The 20,222-nt window shown below is 45.1% G+C and overlaps 1 protein-coding gene across 2 annotated transcripts in view; it reads right to left on the bottom strand.

Annotated features, from left to right (window-relative positions):
- Window positions 1–20,222, bottom strand: part of CDCP1 (CUB domain containing protein 1) — a 61,976-nt gene that overhangs the window by 30,246 nt on the left and 11,508 nt on the right. The window contains exon 2 of one of the 2 annotated variants that reach the window (XM_033212316.1): window positions 2,333–2,542. In XM_033212316.1, coding sequence (XP_033068207.1) covers window positions 2,333–2,542 — 210 coding nt within the window. Of the gene's footprint in view, window positions 1–2,332; window positions 2,543–20,222 lie in introns of those variants that run through there. The other variant, XM_033212317.1, reaches the window with a different exon arrangement.

Genomic DNA, 20,222 nt, shown 5'->3' on the forward strand with positions numbered 1-20,222 from the left:
CCCATGGGGTCAGGCTGAGACTACCCTTCAGCTAAAACCACATTAAAACTCAGCTACATGCTCTGCTCTATCCTGCTTTCCTCACTTCTGAGAGCACTTTCTTGATCAATGACTTAAACAAAAAATCCCTGTCTCAGGCTCTGCTTCCAGGTCACCAGACTTGAGACATCTCTTAACTACTGTGATTTCCACATTAAGTTCCTGGGGTCCAGTGGGTGAAGCCAGAAGGAGGGCATTTGCAGCAGAGTCTATGCTTTGGGATCTCCTACTTCTCCTGTACTGAGAGAGTCACGATTTCACAATTTGTAGAGCACAGTGCCAAGATTCATCCTTTAAAACTGGTTTTCCCATCAACACATTCATCAACATAGCGAATACACTCTGAATGTGCAACTCCCCTGGACGGCTGGAACCTGGCGGCACCATTTCTCTTCCTGCGCTGCTTTAATGCTGGTATTTTATAACCACTGCAGTTTAATTTATTTTTTTAAGGCTAACAGCTAATGACATCCTTTGATATATTTGTTTCCTAAGCCTTTTAAAACAAAGCAAGAAACATTGTCATTAAGGAGGAAACAAGAGGAAGGCGAGGGGAAGAACATCAAGGTTTTGTTGTCTTGAGCAGGGGGCATCTGAAAGGTGTGAGGGACTCTGGCCTCCGTAATAATAATTTGTAAATCTTTACTGCTGTTCTACTGGGGTATTTGAAAGTACTGTCCACTCAAAATAGAATTATGGAGAATTTCAGATCAGTCTTAGATCTCTGAGATCATCCAGACCTCAGATTTTTGCAAAGCAGTCGTGGATCCAGGTGACTTGGGCTGGCACGTGCAGCAAGTACACGCCAATCCCAGATCCCAGGACGAAAGCTCAGGCTGTGTTTGGTCACCTTTTTCTTGTCAATGCACTATGCTGTCTAACCAATAACACAGGGTTAGATAACATGATGACTAACGTGACTAAAATTAGACTTTGCATGTTGGTAAAGGTAGTATCTATTTTAGGACCTCATGGAAACTTCGATGTTTATATCAAGCCACCTCTTTCTTTCAAAAGCTGGCCCCAAGTGATTTTCCACTCACACCTTTGGTGTGCCCAGGGCAACATCAGTTGGCTCTGGCTAGGTTCTGTACTCCTGTGGGAACACTTAACTCTTGTAAGGCAGTGACTCTTAGCTCTGGTTCTACCTACAACTCACCTGCGGGCAATTTAAAAACTACACATGCCTGGGCCATCCCAGGGATTCTGATCTAATTCTATAGCAAAATCTGGAGTCAAAAAGCCCCATCTGCCAGCCTCAGCTCTGTCACCAGCCCTGTGACACTGCAAGATCAGGTTATGAAAGTAATTTTTCATGTGATGCTAAGAGCTTTGTTTTTTAGGATGAACACACAGGTAAGAGTAGTCGAAATGAGCGGCATGTCTCGGAATCTTCTCCTGTACTCTGTCTGGTGCAAACATTTTAAATAACTAAAAAGATTCCTGTCCAGAGGATGGAGAAGTATTATTTCTGGAGTGATTCACAACTCATTTTTCCCACAGATTTCTACTTTCATTAACTCTTTTTTCTTCTTCCTCTTTTTTTTTTTTCTTTTTGGAGATGGAGTCTTGCTCTGTCACTCAAGCTGGAATGCAGTGGTACCATTTTGGCTCACTGCAACCTGTCTCCCAGGTTCAAGTGATCCTCCTGCCTCAGCCTCCCAAGTAGCTGAGACTATAGGCATGTGCCACCATGCTTGGGTAATTTTTTTTTGTTTTTTGTTTTTTTTTGTAGAGATGGGGTTTCACTGTGTTGGCCAGGTTGGTCTTGAACTCCTGACCTCAGGGGATCCACCTACCTCAGCCTCCTCAGTGCTGGGATTACAGGTTTGAACCACCATGCCTGGCCTCTCCTTAACCTTCTGATTCTTTTGTCTTCCATATCGGTCAGATATTTTTAGCACACAAGACGAGCATCACAGACCTGAAGATCTGTAGCTTACGGGCTTCTGTAGTGCTGCCTGAAGAGCCCATGTGCACAGTGGCTAAGTGCAAAGACTCGAAAGCCAGAGTACCTGGGTTTTTCTCCTGAGCTGCTGCTTACTAGTGCCCACTTAGGCAAGTTCCTCTCTCTGTGAACTTCTCATAGGGCTGTTTTAAAGATTAAACAAATTAAGCTGTGTAAAGCATTTAGAACCCTAACTGGCCACATTGGAGCTAAATTAAAAAACTGCAGAGTTTCAGAATAGATCTTACCTCTCTAGCATTAGAGACTGACTTAGCACGGGAAAGACAGGAGGGAGGTATAGACATTTAAACGACATTGTCAAATAGCTCACGAGTGCCTACTTACCAATATTTTTCTGGATCTCTATGACAAAGTGATTCTCAGGACTCTGGCAGCTAAAGGTAAAGACTATTCTTTCTCCAGACTTGATGGACAACATGGTTGTATGTCTTTTAGAAATGACGATGTAACAGGGTTTTGCCAGCAGAGTCGGGGTCCCCAGCTTTATAAGAACTGTAATGTTGCTTTCTCGTGGCAGAGCAATCTCAAAAGCTTCTGAAGGAAGGAAGGAAAATGAAGTGAGCAGGATGATTTAGGTCTGCAAACTGCTGTGGCCCCCGACCCCAGTATGATTTAGAGAGGATGCCCTCTCTCTGACAACTTTGCTCTTTCCCTCCTTTTCTGAGAAGGAGGATGGTACAAAATGACAGTCCTGACCTTAGCAATCAAAAAGAACCATGACGCTGGCGGCTGGTCACTGACATGTGTTTCTTGTTTGCGTTATCAATTTTGCTACAAATTGAAAACAGTATACTGCATTCTAGATGTCTTGAGCAGTATGCTGTTAGATATCCCATCTGAGCAGTATTAAATAACAACCAGAGTAACCACCACACCTTTTCTCAACATGACTGTAGAACAAAGTCTACACACAGAAACCATCCGTCACAGGGAGACACATTCATCTGCAAAGGGCTGCTGTCCCTTGACCTGGGTGCTTTATATGCCCAGCACATACATACATATGTACGTACATAATACATATGTATGTATGTACGGTAGTGGGGGCTAGAAAAACATTTGCAGAAATTAGATATAAATATATTGTATCGATGAACTCAGAAAGTGTGAGCAAAACAATGCTATCATCTCAGATTGGGGTTTAGTAAAAACACCTGAGCAAACAATATCAAGCAAGTGAGGTGGGGGTTGATTATTAAATAGAATTGTACAAATGTCAGGGTAGGGCTCTGGTTCACAAACAAGCTCAATCTCCTTCCCATTTGCTTTGCTTGATCGATTAAGTGCTCTTAGACCAAGAAGGGAGAGCCACTTTCTCCTTAGCAGCCACAGCCCCTGCCCTATCTTGGATTCTGATTCTGAGTCTCCAGGCTGGGAACAGCAGATGATGGGAGGATCGTCTGTAGGTGAATCCTGTGGAGGGAGCCTAGGGGCTCACAGTGCATCTGTAGTACCATGTTCTGGTACAAACAGCTAGTCGGGATCTGTTATCGTGCTGGCACACAAATGGTGCTTGATAAGCAGTTGGTGAATGAATAGCAATCTAATCAGAAGCTTTTGTTTCCCATCTATTCCTTTTTCCCTCTTGAAAAATTTATTTTTAAAAAATCAACCTTATTGACAGTAATTTACACATTAAAAAGGACCCACTCGTTTTAAGAGTTTTGACAGGCCGGGCGCGGTGGGTCAAGCCTGTAATCCCAGCACTTTGGGAGGCCGAGACGGGCGGATCACGAGGTCAGGAGATGGAGACCATCCTGGCTAACACGGTGAAACCCCGTCTCTACTAAAAATACAAAAAACTAGCCGGGTGAGGTGGCGGGCGCCTGTAGTCCCAGCTACTCGGGAGGCTGAGGCAGGAGAATGGCGTAAACCCGGGAGGCGGAGCTTGCAGTGAGCGGAGATTTGGCCACTGCACTCCAGTCTGGGTGACAAAGCGAGACTCCGTCTCAAAAAAAAAAAAAAAAAAAGAGTTTTGACAAATGTATACACTCATGTGACCACCACAATCAAGATATACAAATATTTTCCTCACCCTCAAAAGTTCCCTCAGTGCCCCTCTGTAGTCAACCTCCACTCTAAGTCCTCGAAAACTGTCAATGAGTTTGTCCTGCTCTGGACCTTCATGCAAATGGAAGCCTATAGTACTTTCCCTTTTGTAGCTGGCTGCTTCTGTTCAGCATGCTTGTGAGGTTCACCCACGCTGCTGCACGGGACAGTAGTGTCCTCCTTTTTATTGCTAAGTACTATTCCATTGACAGACTAGGCCATGATTTATTTATCCATGCACCTACTGATTGACATCTGAGTCCTCTTCCGTGTTGGACCAGCCATGTGCTATAATTTTACCATAACTGTTAGCCTGCACAAGACTGGATGGACTTCTGCCAGCCGCCATGAGTGAGCATGCTGTATTCCCACAGCTCAGCAGCTGAATGTGATCACACGTGTGCATTTCTGTCACCCTCCTCTTGTGCCTCTCTCTCCATCCTATACTCTGCTCCAGCCCCGCTGGCCAGCTGCTCCTTACATAGTATGGAAATTGATCTCCCAACCTGTGATATGAGTGATATGAACTGTAAATATTTCCCCCAGTTTATCATTTGCCTTTTGACCTCACTTAGAATGGTTTTTCAGGTATGAACTTTGGGCCTCTGTTCTTTCATTGTAAAATGAAGGGGTGGGGCTAGAATAACTCTACACTCCCTGCTGGCTCTGAGTCTATGACCAGTACCTGAGGAAGTAGGAAGCGACTTTGTAACTGGAAGCATTCCTAACTACTGCTCAGAAGTGACATATCTCTCTGGGCACTAGGGCACCATCATGGGCAGTTTTATGACTGCAAGAGTGCTTAGGTTTCCATTTTTGGAGCAAAACTTCTTGTCTTTCTGGCTTCTGTGTGTAACCCTCTCCACCTTAATCACTGTGTTCAGGCCACCTTTGCCTTCTTTCTTGAACACACCAACCTCTTTCCCACCTCAGGGCCTTTGCACGTGCTGGTCCTGACACCAAAAGTGCTTTCTCTAGAAAAAGCTGGCTCCTTTTTGTCATTCCGGTCTCAGCACAAATGTCGCATTTTCCGAGAGGCCTTCCCTGACCAGCCCACCTAAAATGCTCCTCCCGCCGCCACCTCAGTCCTCCTGCACCCTGTGCTTCATGTCCGTGAGCTCCTACAGGAGGCAGCAGGAACTTGCCTGTATTTTTTAGTGGTAGCCCCAGGACCTAGACAGTGCCTGATCCCCACAAGGAGACAAAACATTTCAAGCCCCAAAGCAGCTCCATATAAAACTATTAGTCCCTGTGTTTTTGTCTTCACTGCATTTAATTTCTCATAGACATACCACCATTCCCATATTTTACTTTGGGCTAATAAATCCTGGCAAGAACAAGGAACTATGAATCTTTTAATTAATAGCTTGAGAGAGAATACATTCTCCGAGGCAGAAGTTTTATTTACTAAAATGCTTGGCCTTCAAGCAGTGTGGTCATTTAGAATCTTCTGAGGCTGAGGAGTTCTTTAAGACGTCAGATTAAAAATGAATCCAGATCTATGTTCAGAAACCCAGTTGCCAGATTTATATCTGAGCTGTATATTACAACTCTTGTGTTCTTTTTCTGTAATCATGAAAACGTCTGTGTTATTTGTAAAAAACATTATTGGAGCACCCAGTCTCTCCAAGTTGGGCTAATTTACCATCGAGTGAAGCTGAGTCCAATCTGAGGCTACAGCCCGCCTAGCTATGTTACCAATTTCTTTCTCATTCCCATTTCCCCTTCTGTCAGCTTTTTTACCCTTTATTTAAACATTCCTGCCCCCATGATCATTATTTTAAATCAGTGCTAGACACCAAGCAGAGCTGCATTGCCTGAAGCTAGAGATGGGGAGAGGGGATGGAGCACCAGGGGGCCAAGCAGACTGTGTAGGGTGAGGGGACTGTTTTGTATCTTGACTATAGCAGTGATTACACCTTGTATACAAATGCCAAAATTCATCAAACTGCACACTTAAAATTGATGATGTTTATTTTATGTAAGCTATACCTTAATAAAAAGAAAAAAGTGTTCAAAAGATCATGTTTTTACACAAAGTAAGCATGTAATAAATTAATAAAAGAATAATCATTACCACAGTTAAAATATGGTTTAATAATAACTGGGGTTGGGGCCTAGGTATATGTAATATTTTAAACCTCTTTAACTTAGATTCAGAGAAGACCAAAGTTGATCTCACCAAAATCTCTCCACTCAGTTCTTCTGTGTTGTTTAGCCAGGTTAGTACCCAAAATAATTCTGGGTATATGGCAAGTTATTCTATTATAATAACAGCCAAAGAAAAACGTGTAATCTCTCTCTCTTTTTTTTGAGATGGAATCTCACTGTTGCCCAGGCTGGAGTGCAGTGGCGCAACCTTGGCTCACTGCAACCTCCACCTCCGAGCTCAAGCTATTCTCCTGCCTCAGCCTCCTGAGTAGCTGGGACTAAAGGCACGTGCCACCATGCCCAGCTAATTTTTGTATTTTTAGTAGAGATGGGGTTTCACCATGTTGGCCAGGCTGGTCTTGAACTCCTGACCTCAGGTGATCCACCTGCCTTGGCCTCGCAAAGTGCTGGGATTACAGGCGTGAGCCATTGTGACCAGCCAGAAAAATATATAATCTCTTTTAGAATTTTTTTCTTTTCTTTTTTTTTTTTTTTTTAAGACAGAGTTACCCTCTTTTGCCCCGGCTGGAGTGCAATGGCGTGATCTTGGCAACCTCCGCCTTTGGGACTCAAGTGATTCTCGTGCCTCAGTCTCCCGAGTAGCTGGGACTATAGGTGTGCCCACACCTGGCTAATTTTTGTATTTTGTAGTAAAGAGGGGGTTTTGCCATGTTGGCTGGGCTGGTCTTGAACTCCTGGCCTCAAGTGATTTGCCCACCTTGGTCTCCTGAAGTGCTGGGATTACAGGTGTTAGCCACCACGCCTGGCCTAGAAATTCATTTTTTAAAGAATTTTGGAAATGATGTATTCATTCAACAAACATTTTCTGGGTTTATAATCTATTCTAGTGACACACTTGGTGCAAATGCCTTAATGATAAAAACAGCCAGAGTCCCTGCCCTTAGGGAATTAATAGCCTAGACTAAGGGCCTACGAATGGTCTGTGATAAAGTTCTAAGCCCCAGTAGGTGTAACAAGGGCTCTGGGAATCTATACTAGTCTATGGTGAGACGTAGGGATTTTTTTTTTTTTCTGGTCTATGGTGAGAAGTAGGGATTCACTTCTATTTTTTTTCCATATGGAGAGCCCATCGTTCCAACTCTCAGCATTGAATATGCCAGCCCTTCCTTCATGAACTACTAATGCTACTTCTGTTGTTTATATTTTTTATTTAGGGTCTAAATAACCCAGATTTTCATGCAAACTCATTTTGCAATCAAGGAAGACGAAACCTTATGAAGGTTAAATGACTCACTCCTGGTAGACGTTTAACATCTTAATATGTTTCTTTGCCCTGGCTGAGATGATCAACCCAGCACGTTCTACTGTCCAGTTGTAGTTTGTAACTATTCTTTGGTGTACAGACCAGAGCATTTGGGCTTGAGTAATCCCCACCTGGTGTCCAGCTCATAGTTCAAAGGAAACAACTAAGCTGAAGACACATGATAGGCAAAGCTGAATTTAGCTACCTTTCCATCAGGAGATGACTTATAGGCTCTTTTCTAGGGTCACAGCCAAGGACTCATCATCCACATGGCTGTCATTTTTAATGGTGCCCCTCATCCTAAATGATAAATAAGTTAGCCAGAAGGGGTGAACAGGAGCAAGAAGATAATGATTCAACCTTGTACACACTTGAAATATGGACCCTCTCTCCTGACCCCCACCAAGTCTACCACTCTAGAGGCACTTATTTCACTGCAATAAAAACAGTGGTAAAATCCCCACTGCTTAAGTAGAGTAACTTGTCAGCTCATTTGATCACAAACGCTTGGATCACACCACTTCCTTTTGCCTCCCCAGGAATTTGGTATTTCATTGGTCTAATATTTCAGAAAATCATTACCCAGGTTCAGAGAAACTCAGAAATGCTCCAGATTCTGGTGTGACTTTGAGGCCTTATGGGCTGAAAGACATCCAAGCTTTCACTATAGCAGTGTGTGGGCTCCTGGGCTTGGGGCATTTGGAAAAGCTTGCAAGGCACAGGCTTGGGCTCCTGAGTCACACACAGCTCTTTTCTTCAGCTCTCCTGCCTCCTGACCTCTCCTTATTAGGACACGTTTGTGAGTATCTGCCTCACCAGCTCCTTCCTGGGCAGGCAGGGTTGGGGGAAGAATTTCCATTTGTTTTAATCATCATTCATGATTCACCATTCACTAATCACCATATCACACATCCCTGTTATTTGTTCTCCCTGCCATTCTATTTCTTTGCAATTCTTGATTCCAGTAAGGGAAACTAATGTAGGGGAGGGAATTCCATGTAATAAACACCAGGAAGTCGTTTTTCTCCCAGATCTGTCAAATACAGTTGAAAAGACTGGCAAAGTACTAGCAACCCATCTAAAATTTGTAGATGAATTGGAACAAGTTGCCTCAATTCTGGGTGTGGTTGCCTGTGGGACTTGGCTCTCATTCACTTTCTCCATCCAAGGAAGATGGACTGAGCAGCTCCCAGCCAGGGCTGGGCTCAGCCTGGGCACTAGGAGATACATATTAAGATGCATGGTGCCCTGGAGGAGTGCCCGGGATGCCAAGGGAGGCAGACTCAAACCAAGAAGTTTGTGGTTGATCCGTCATGGCTTGCATGCGAGTCAGGTTCCACTTTTGGCCAAAATAGCCCTGTCCTCTCTTAGGAAGAGGTCACATTGCAGACCAACATTCCTCTCTCAACAAGTCCAGCAACTGGTGTTTCCTCCATCCATGCAGCAGATCCCTGCTTTTCAGACTGAGCATCAGATAAGTCGTAATTTGCTTTTAGGGGCCAGGTTTGCAAAATATATTTCATTAAATTGTGGATGTGCACACCATGAGAGCCTCAGGATGTCCAGCAGACTGGCAAATTTATACCCTACCTCATATCCACCCCGAGGGGACACACACACCATTGAAATGATTTCTCCCAACCTTTATTGCCTGCGGGGAGCAAGTGTTGAATTCACATACATTGAATGTACATTTGCCTGTCTACCCGTTCATTAGACCCAGATAGTAATTTTAGGACACCAGGGAAGTTCAAGGTACTCTGAAGACATTGAGGGTCTGCTATCAACCATCTAGGGATGGTGGTCAAGGAAGGCTTCACAGGAGGGGCATGACTTAAGATGGGTCTTACAGAATGGATATGAGTGTGCCAACCAGTGAGATGAGTGTCAGGAAGGATAGATGGAAGGAATAGGAGGTGCAAAGATGCCAAAATATGAAAATCGTGGCTTCCTTGGAGCCACTCTGGAGAGTTTGATTTGGCCAGAGTTTTGTTTGGGTGGGTAGAGGAGGCTGGAGAAGTGGGAAAGGGCTTGGTTGTTGGCCATGGAGTTTGAGCTTCACCCACTGGGACCAGCATACCTTAGCAGCTTGGTGTGGTGGTGAAGAGTACATATTCTAGAATCAGACTGTCTAGGGTCAATTACTGGCTCTACCACTCACCCAGATGTGACCCCTTGGGAAAATTCCTTAGCTTCTCGGTGCCTCACTTTCCTCATCTGCAAACAGGATAATAATGAGATTCCTTGTAAGGCCTAAATGAGTTAACACCTACAAAGTGCTTAGAATGGTGCCAGGTGGTCAATCGATACTGGCTGTTAGTATTGTTGATATTATCAATGATAGCATATTACAACTACTACTAGCAGTGATGGGGCACCATTGAAGGGTGTTAAGCAGACAACAATAGCAGCGGTTTGGCTCTGAGTCTAAAGCCTACAGTCCTGGCTGGCTGGGTGGGGACTAGGTAAGGCAGGCAAGGCACCGAAGAGGCAAATCTTAAGGAGGCACTCACTGCAGGGTGGTGCCATTTAAGGAGGCAAGTGTGAGTGCCTCCTTAAATTCTGCACACCTTATTTGCCTCACCTAGCCATGGCCTTGGCCCTGATCATTGGCTATTAATAGGCCCTTCTACTTGTTGACTCATGTGACTCCAGCACCTTCACTGAGACTCAGAGAAGTGACCTCACTTCTCCAAGTTTGCTGAGCTCAGGAGGCAACTGGGACATTCTGGTTCAACCCTGGAACCTCTGCAGTCTCCACCCACCCAGGGTACCACACTGAGCTGCCCTCATAGAAGCTGCCAAGGCTGGTCAAGTCACCCAGCAGAAGAGGAGGAACTGCTGCCATTCTTTATTTCCTTCCTTCCTCCTTCCTTCCTTCCTTCCTTCCTTCCTTCCTTCCTCCCTCCCTCCCTCCCTCCCTCCCTTCCTCTGTCTCTGTCTCTCTCTCTCTCTTTTTTGTCTACCCTGGAGGTGACAGAAACTGCCATTCTTATTAAGTGAATGCAGTTGTTGGCTGATTCCAAGAAGTAGGGGGTCACCTCCAGCAGAATTCATTCTAACAGTGCCTGCTGTGTGAGGGGTGGGGGTGCCAGACTGTCACATCACCTAACTTGGAGTCTTCCTAGTCCAGTGGACCTGAAGCAGTGAGGCCTAAAGGAATAGAGAGACAACTGGTTTAGACACTCAAAATCCATGTCATTGACTTGGCCTGGTCCATTTACAGACTGGTAAATTGAGGTGTAAGTCTTGCCAACAACAGGAAGACCACTGATCTGCCTACCTGGAAATAGTTCATTTCCACCTTCACATAAGAAAGAACTAGAACATGAATTGCCATTTCAAGGGCAATCATTCTCTCTTGGATGGGAGAAAAACCTTTGGAATCTAGACACCAGGCCTGTCTAAATAGCAACAACAACAAACATTTAACGATTCCTTAATACGAGGCAGCTTCCCTGCATATGTTTATAAGTATTTATAAATCCCCACAACCACTCCATAAAGTAGGTTCTAATATTAATCCCCATTACACAGATGAAGAAACTGAGGCTTGAGCAGTTTAAGTAATGTGCCCAGGCATATATGATTAATAAGAGGTAGGGATAAGTTTTGTGCCCCAGCTCAGCTCTGACACCAGTGCCCGGGGCATGATAAATGACTATTCAGCAGAGCTAGCCCCACCCGAAGAATTCCATACACAACCAGGAACTTTCTGATGATGGTGGGTTGTTCTTACCAACAAAGTCAATCAAGGTAGAATAAAGTATTTCCAAGCTGCTGGCTCTCCAGGATATCAAAAGGAAAATATATTTGTTTTAAATGGTCCAACAAGCATATTGCATTACTGCAAATCCTCCTTCATGTCAAAGTAATTTGAAAGTATAGTTGGAATTTAAACTTAATATTTAAATTCCACAGAATTTGAAATGTTTGGGGCATGGTTGTTCTTTTGTATTGTTCTTTTTTGGCAGTGCCAGGTGTAAGGTTCTAAGAAAGGGAATTGGCATGGTTCTGCTGCTGATGGCTCTACAGCTTCCTCAGATCTGCCCAGGGGGTGTGGGCATGGGAGGTTAATGTGGCCGAGTTGGTGGCAAAAGAAAAGCAGCCATGATTCTAGAACAAAGTACTGAGAATGAAAGGCCAGTGCCAAGTTTTAGCAGAAAAGCATGCTATAGAAGCCCTGGCCTGCAGGACTCACTTCTCTAGACAGCTGTCAGTGAGACTCATGGGAAAATCCGATGCAAGTTTGAGTCAATTTCAAGCACGCTTCTGCTTGGCTTGGCAGGAAATGCTTCTTCCTAAAAGAGACCCCGAACTGTCCTTCTAGGTATCTGAGCTATAAAGCCTTTCATCCACTGGTTTGGAAGTCAAGTAGGACCTGCCAAGACCTGCCAATCCCCTTTCCCCACCCCACTCCTTCCACCTATTCCCATGGCTGGTTTCAGGAAAGAGTCTGTCAAGACAGCAGGGCAAATCTCTCATTCACCTTTTGAGAAGTAGAGATGTGAAATGATGGCTGCTTACCAGATGTCCCTAGAAAGAAGCTGGGGCAAGGCACAGCAGTCAGGCCAAGCTGAGGAAATGCCTTCAGGCTACTGTTGCAGGTCTGGAGAAAGGGATGGGTGGCAGGGCAGGTGATCATCCCATTCCCCAACCCCAATGGCAGGTGCACCTCCCAACTAAAGATACTGTGCCACAGGTGGCTACAAGAACTTGCCTGCCATTCTACCATTATAGGCTCTCCAAAGGAAAGGACCACATTAAACACTGCAGTGATCAGTCAACACCCAGGAAGGACTGGACACAGACCCTAGTTATCAGTAAAGGACCTGGGGAGTGATCAAGCACAACCTCCCACCCACAGTGGGACTGGGACACAGGACTGCACTGGGAGGTCAGGGCAGGGAAGAAGGCCCGAGGGAATCGGACAAGGGCATGCACAGTGCAGGTGGGAAGTGCAGAGACAACATGCTGCAAAATGTTGATGAAGGCCGACTCTGGCCACATCTCTCAAGATCATTTTGCCATGAGTTACCCTCCAGGCCAGGTGCTGGCATACAAAGATGAACAAGGCTGGGCTCTGACTTTCAGACTTACATCCAGGGAGCTCAGGGCTCAAGAGACATCAGGGTCCCACCCTCTCAGTGAGAGACACACATAGTTCCCATTAAAATAGTTTACTATTTCCACAGCTCTTAGATTAATTACGGAAAAGAGTAAAATTAAGTTCCAATAGCAATGTTAAAAAGAACCATGTGCAGCTTAGTCAACCCAACTCGTTGGAACAGTTTATCAACACAGGGGACTGCTGTGTACATTCATTCATTCCTGACTCTTAATTCCCAAAGTCCTCAGGGAAGAAAATTACATGCAATGATGCAAGTTATTTCTTTTATTTCTTTTACTTTTTTGAGATGGAGTTTCACTCTTTTGCCCAGGCTAGAGTGCAGTGGTACTATCTTGGCTCTGCCTTCCAGGTTCAAGTGATTCTCCTGCCTCAGCCTCCCGAGTAGCTGGGATTACAGATGCCTACCACCACGCCCAGCTAATTTTTGTATTTTTAGTAGAACGACGTTTCACTATATTGGCCAGACTGGTCTGGAACTCCTGACCTCAGGTGATCCGCCTGCCTCGGCCTCCCAAAGTGCTGGGATTACAGGCGTGAGCCACCGCACCCAGCCAAGTTATTCATTTTCTAAAGTAATTGAACCATTTCCCAAAAGCAATGCTAGCAGTTCACTGTCTCCAGAGCTTATGCTTTGAATCATTTTTCTAAAGTGGTGACAGGTTTGCATAGAACCATCCAAACTCTTCTGTTGCGTTTTTCCCTTTTATGATCAAAGACACATGCCATAGGAAAGAGGTGGCCCTGTCTGGGTCACAGTCTGTAGCAAACAGACACATCTGCATATAAACCCCTCTGAGACTGAGGCCATCTTAAGGCTCCTTGTCAATCCAAAACATGGAGGTTAACATTTAATTCCAGATTGAATCACACAGTATCAGTGGATGAATGGTTTCCAAGAGGACCACAGAGGTAAGAAAGCTGCATAATAACAGACTTTGAACATGGGAATTGCAGAATTAAATAACAAATATAACTCAGCTTATGACCACTGTAAATAATTCATGCAAGATGCTAAAATGCCACAAGGCTACTTTAAATCACATTAACATTTTATGAAATGTTAACAAGATTTATTTTGTTAGACCTTGAAGTGTGAGTCACGAGGACCATGAAAGTCACTGAGGACCACAAGGATGGCTGGAGAAGAATCAAAGGAGTGGATTTAAAAACCCATCTGTAGGTACACTCAGGGACACACATGCAAAGGCCCACAGCCCCCTCCCTCACCTGCTAAATGTTTAGAAGTTACTGAATTTCCAGTGTCTTTAGTATTCCCCCCAGAGTACCTCATTCCAATGGTCCAACCTTGCCATCAGAGATTAAATAGTTGCTCAAGTTCTTCTGACAAAAAGTCAGCAGGGGGGTGGTTAAACAAGAATCCACACACAAAAGACTTGATATACATCCTATTTATATCAAGTTCAAAAAGACAAAACCAATCTGTGCTTGTATAAGTCAGAATAGTGAACCTGGGGTGGGGAAGGTGGGTAGGTGATTAGAAAGGGGCAAGAGGGAAAATTCTGCAGTACTAGGATGTTCCAAATCTTGGTTACAAGACACACACACACACACACGCATGACACACACACACCTAAAAATTATCCAGCTATACACTTAAGATTTGTATACTTAAGTCTCAATAAAACAATTTTTTTTTTTTTTTGAGACATAGTCTCATTCTGTCACCCAGGCTGTAGAGCAGTGATGTGATCTTGGCTCACTGCAGCTTCGGCCTCCCAGCTCAAGCAATCCTCCCACCTCAGTCTCCTGGGTAGCTGGGACCACCAGCGCAGGCTACCATGCCTGACTAATTTTTTAATTTTTGTAGAGACAGGGTATCACTATGTTGCTTAGGTCTTGAACTCCTGGGCTCAAGTAATCCTCCTGCCTTGGCCTCCCAAAGTGCTGGGATTACAGACTTGAGGCTGTGTCCAGCCACAATAAAACAATTCTTAAAACTCAGAAAAACCATTGCTAGCTATGTGAAACTTGCTTGTATGCTGAGAAGCTCCTCTCCCACCATCCTTCTGGACATACACCAAACCCCTTCTGAGTCGCTCTTTGTGCCTGTAAGGTCCTGGGCATAAGGTCTCATCCACAGATGATTCAAAGTCTCTGCCCTCAAGGTACTAACACTAGGTTCTTACAGGGCTTCACAGTTCTTGTTACAACAAATTGTTGTTTGCACAACTCTGAAAATTGAGGAGAAAAACCTGTTGGTTCTTCCTCATGATCTGAACCCTAAGTGCAATGAGTTATGCTTGGGGCAGTTGCTTACAAGTGTTGTCCCTGGGCCTTGTAAGGGGAGGAGCCTCCTAAGTGTGTCAAGCCTTCCTTTTTAGCAGAGACAGAGTCTAGCATTAGAAACCAATAGTACATTTAAAAAGCTAACCATAGAATTGGAACGTATGCTTCCTTTTTTTTTTTTCTTTCCGTGACATGGCCTTGCTTTGTTGCTCAGGCTGGAATGCAATGGCACAATCACAGCTCACTGCAGCCTTGACCTCCCGGGCTCAAGCAATCTTCCCACTTCAGCCTCCTGAGTAGCTGGGACCATCAGCGCATGCCACTATGCCTAGCTAATTTTTTTGTTTTTATTTTTGTAGAGACGGGGGTCTTCCTATGTTGCCCAGGTTGATCTTGAACTCCTAGGCTCAAGCTTTAGCCTCCCCAAATGCTGGGGATGACAGGTGCATGCCATCATGCCTGGCCTATGCTTTACTTCTTTAAAAAAAAACATTTTTTTTTTATTGTGGTAAAAAAAAAAACCCAACTTGATAAAATAGAAAAGGGAAAAAACACCTATAAATAAACCCTGCAAATATTTCTTTTTGCTTTTTTATTATAGTAAAATATACATACACACACTTTATCATTTTAACCATTTTTAAGTGTGTAGTTCAGAAGCATTAAGCACATTCACATTGTTGTGCAACAGTTACCACCATCCACCTGGAATGTTTTCATTATCCTAAACAGAAACCCTGTGTCCATTAAATAATAACTCCCATCTCTCCCCTGAGCCCTGGTAACCAGCATCCTACTTCGTCTCTATGAATTTGACTACTAATCTAAGTGGAACCAGACAGTCCTTGTCCTTTTGTATCTGGCTTATTTCATTTAGCAGAATGTAGGTGAGAATTAATTGCTAATTACTAATTTGCATGCCAATGAAAAGTTGACTGAAACTGCATAGCCTGAAATTCATATATATTCACAGTAATCCCCTGGATTACTGTGGAAGGGAGGGAGAGAAACTTGTTTAAACAAAAATGATGTCATAACTAGAAAACTCAAAAGATGGCAAAAGGTCATGAAAAATAAGAAGGATTTCCCTGATAAGTGAAAAACTGGTTAGCACATCATGCAGCCCGTTGACCACTGCATTCTCTGTAGGCCACGCACTGAATAAGGGACATTGCTGGGGGCAGGCCTGTGAAAAAGGTTCTGATAGGACTGCACTTTTTTGGTGATTAAAAGCCATGTAAGGCTGGGTGTGGTGGCTCACGCCTGTAATCCCAGCACTTTGGAAGGCCAGGGCAGGCAGATCATCTGAGGTCAGGAGTTCAAGACCAGTCTGGCCAACATGGTAAAACTCTGTCTCTACTTAAAAAAAAAAACCAAAAACACAAAAATTAGCCAGGTGTGGTGGCACATGCCTGTAATCCCAGCTACTCAGGAGGCTGAGGCAGGAGAATCACTTGAGTCTAGGAGGCAGAGGTTGCAGTGAGCCAACATCACACCACTGCACTACAGCCTGGCGACACAGCGAGACTCCATCTCCAAAAAAAAAAAAAAAAAAAAGAGCCAAAAGAGCCATATAAAAGAAAATGTTCTTACTTGTCTGAACATAAGCCATGAGCTGCTTAAACTAAAAATAAAGTTCAGTTTAAAATGAGCTTTTCCAGAAGGTTATATCTGGCTATTTCTACCTTACCATTCATCATCCCTCAAAGGATAACACTAGAGACGTGGTAGCAGGGAAACACTTCACTACCAAAATGTTCAGCTCTAGGTTAGTTCAGCCTGCAGTTTTGAAAATCCACTCACTGGGGAGGAGCAAAAGGCAGCAGGAGAAGAGGTTCTATTAAGACAGAGACCTGTTCTGCGGCCCCCATCAACTGACCTCACATATGTAATACTCCCTGTCTTGTGTGCCTCATCACTTCGGTCACTTGGCTGGGCCACTAGAAGCCACCTGACCTCTCTGAACCACAAGTTTCTCATCTGCAGCATTTGGCTAAAAACATCAACTGTGCAGGGCTTTTACAAGCATTGGAATGAGACCACATGTGCAAAGCCAGGCACGTGGCTGGCCCTCAAAGAGTGATGGCCATGATCATTACCATTCTGGCAGAGGGGGCAGAGCCTCTGTGCCACGGCACCCAGGGGCGGGCAGAATTCTAAGATGCCCTCCAGTGACTCATATCCTTGTAGAATCTCTTCCACTTGAGTGTGGGAGGGATGGGATATCACTCGCCTGATTAGGCTATGTTGAATGGTACTGTTAACTTTAGGAAAGGGAGACTATCCTGGGTGGGTCTGGCCTAATCAGCTGAACTCTTAAAAGAGGCTGGGCTTTTCCTGGAGAAAAGGAGTCGACGTGTGAAAGTAATTCAACATAAGGGAGAGTCTCTGTAGCTAGTGTTGAAGATGGGTCCACATGACAAGGAATGCAGGTGGTCTCTGAAAGCTGAGAGCAGTGTTGGTTGAAAACCAGCAAGGAAAGGGGGACATCAGACCTGCAGCCACAGGAACTGAGTTCTGCTACAACCAACATGCTTAGAAGAAACCACAAGCTCCTGCTGAGAATGTAGCCTGGCCAACATCTTGATCTTAGCCGTTTGAGACCTTGCGCAGAGAACCCACCCATGCTGTACATTTCTGGACTTCTGACCTACAGAACTGTGAGCTAACAGGTGTTGTTTTTATGACACCAAGTTTCTGGCAATTTGTTATGCAGCAATAGAAAACCAATACAGAACTCTTGGCCAGGCACGGTGGCTCACGCCTGTAACCCCAGCACTTTGGGAGGCCGAGGTGGTGGATCACCTGAGGTCAGGAGTTCGAGACCAGCTGACCAACATGGAGAAACCCCATCTCTACTAAAAATAAAAAATTAGCTGGGCGTGGTGGTGCATGCCTGTAATCCCACCTACATGGGAGGCTGAGGCAGGAGAATTGCTTGAACCCAGGAGGAGGAGGTTGCAGTGAGCTGAGATTGCATCATTGCACTCCAGCCTGGGCAACAAGAGTGAAACTCCGTCTAAAAAAAAAAAAAGAAAAAAAATATATATACTTTTTTAAAGAAGAAAACCAATACAGAACTCTTAATTAGATGGGGTACCAGGCAGGGAAAGATGGGGTTGTTTTTGTGGACCTGCCGAGCTGCTCAAGGAAAGAAGTTTGGACAAATACAAGGTATTGTTTGGGATGCTGAGCCTCCCCTTCTGAGCTGAATTACCAGATGGAAGGTGTTATATAGATAAGCCAGCCTTTATGAAAATATTATATCAACAAGGATGTCTAAAACATTGGATTTACTGTAAAACTTTAACATCCAGATACTGGAAGGTGACAGGAGGGAGGCAAATGAGTGGGTCAGAGAGAAGGTGACGATATGGCCAAGAGAGTTTATGGCTGGTCATCTCACCTAGACCTGTGGGCTGAGCAAGAGCCCCAGACAAAAATCAGAGATCAAAGGGCAATCCGGTGGGGAGCCTGGCTTTAAAATCCAGAATCCAGAAGAGGTAGGCTGTGTAGGCACTGGCCAAGGCTGAAGGCAGGTGGGAGAGGGCGACTAGGAATGATGGCAATAATTTAGCAGCTGCCATTTGTTCAGCCTCTGCCATGTGCCGGGCACTTTCTATACATTTTCTTTAGGTAAACTGCTTAAATTCACACTGGGAAGACACACAGCTGAGCTTCAAACCCAGGCCTGCCTGATTCCAAATCCCATGCACCTTCTGCTCCTTTAAGGTCACAAGCTGGACAGCCTGGGACTAAGTGTTTGCTCTGAACCCCAGCTAGAGAAGAGCAGTGGTTAGAGACGCATTTCAGCTTGTACCACTCAACACCAGCAGCAGAGAAGTGCTGGAGTTTTCTGTCCTAAACGCCACTCTGACTGTCCGCCTTTACCTTTACACTAGTGAGGGGGCTGCAGTGGCTCCAGAAAATGTTCTGTAGGTAGGAAAGAGGCTAGCAGCCCTCCAAGATGAGAGTCTCTCGCTAGCGTGGGCCCTTCCCTTGGCCTATAACCTTGCCTCTGAGTCCCCCGAACTCTTCCTCATTATCACAAGCCCTGGGCAATCAATCAGGAACAGCATCTGCTCCTCCTCCATCTCTGTTGTCCTCACCACCTCCGTCACTGACTTTACTTCCAATACTTTGGCAGCAATCCATCCTCTGCTTCACTGTGGTCTGAAAGATGACCACTAGCTGACTCACTCCCTGCTCCGTTCTTACTGCCCTGGAAAGACAGATTGCAGCATCCACCCACGGCAGCCAGGATGCGAGAGGAAGTGACCATTTGGGATGTCAGCTTCCACCAAGTACCCGCTGAGCCAGGGGAGAAACCCATGTTTTTGAGGCCTTAGAGCTACTTATTCTTTTTTGGGGGGACAGAGTCTCGCTCAGTCACCCAGGCTGGAGTGCAGTGGTGCAATCTCGGCTCACTGCAAGCTCTACCTCCTGGGTTCACGTCATTCTCCTGCCTCAGCCTCCCGAGTAGCTGGGACTACAGGTGCCTGCCACCACACCTGGCTAATTTTTTGTATTTTCAGTAGAGACAGGGTTTCACTGTGTTAGCCAGGATGGTCTCCATCTCCTGACCTCGTGATCTGCCCGCCTCGGCCTCCCAAAGTGCTAGGATTACAGGTTACAGGTGTGAGCCACCATGCCCAGCCTAGATCTACTTCTTTCTTAACTGCAAGGCCCCAACCTCTTGATCATTCCAGCGGACTTGACCGGGGAGTGTGGGTGTACTGCCATCCCAGGGGCCAGGGCAGCCAACCAGGAATACATCCCTCAGTTTAAACCTTCTGTTTTAGGGACTAGGGATTAACACCATTTTTGTTGTTGCTGTTGTCATGTCCAGCAGTCTTAAAGTGGGGAATGGGAGAGCAAACCACACAGCCTGAGATGGCAAACAGGTTTCTGAATGAAGCCCTTGCAAGCGACCACAAGCCAGGTCAATAACGTGATTCCACAGCAAACCAGGCAGCCCGGGATAAACAGATCAGCAACACAATGCGGCACACTCCAGGAGATCTTCGGGGCCAGACACATGCCTTCCTCACCCAGAGGGCCCAGGGCAGCCTCCAGGAGGTGTTACGTCAGTGAGGATGGCCATTACAGACCATTCTCCAAAATAACCTACATCAGAAGTACCTTTGGAAGGTGTTATGTCAATGAGGAAGGCCATTATGGAAGATACTACATCAACAAGGATAGTCATGGTGGAAGATACATCCACAAGGGTGACTGCAGTAAAAGGTACTGATGTGGAAGGTGTTAAGTCAATGAGGACAGCCATTATAAAAGGTGTTTGGGCATCATAATGAAGTTACAGGAACAAAGACAGTCATTACGGAAGGTGTTACATCAACTAGGATGGTCAT

This window comes from Trachypithecus francoisi, unplaced genomic scaffold (genome assembly GCF_009764315.1).
Source record: "Trachypithecus francoisi isolate TF-2019V2 unplaced genomic scaffold, Tfra_2.0 Lachesis_group0, whole genome shotgun sequence".
Taxonomy (NCBI): Eukaryota; Metazoa; Chordata; class Mammalia; order Primates; family Cercopithecidae; genus Trachypithecus; species Trachypithecus francoisi.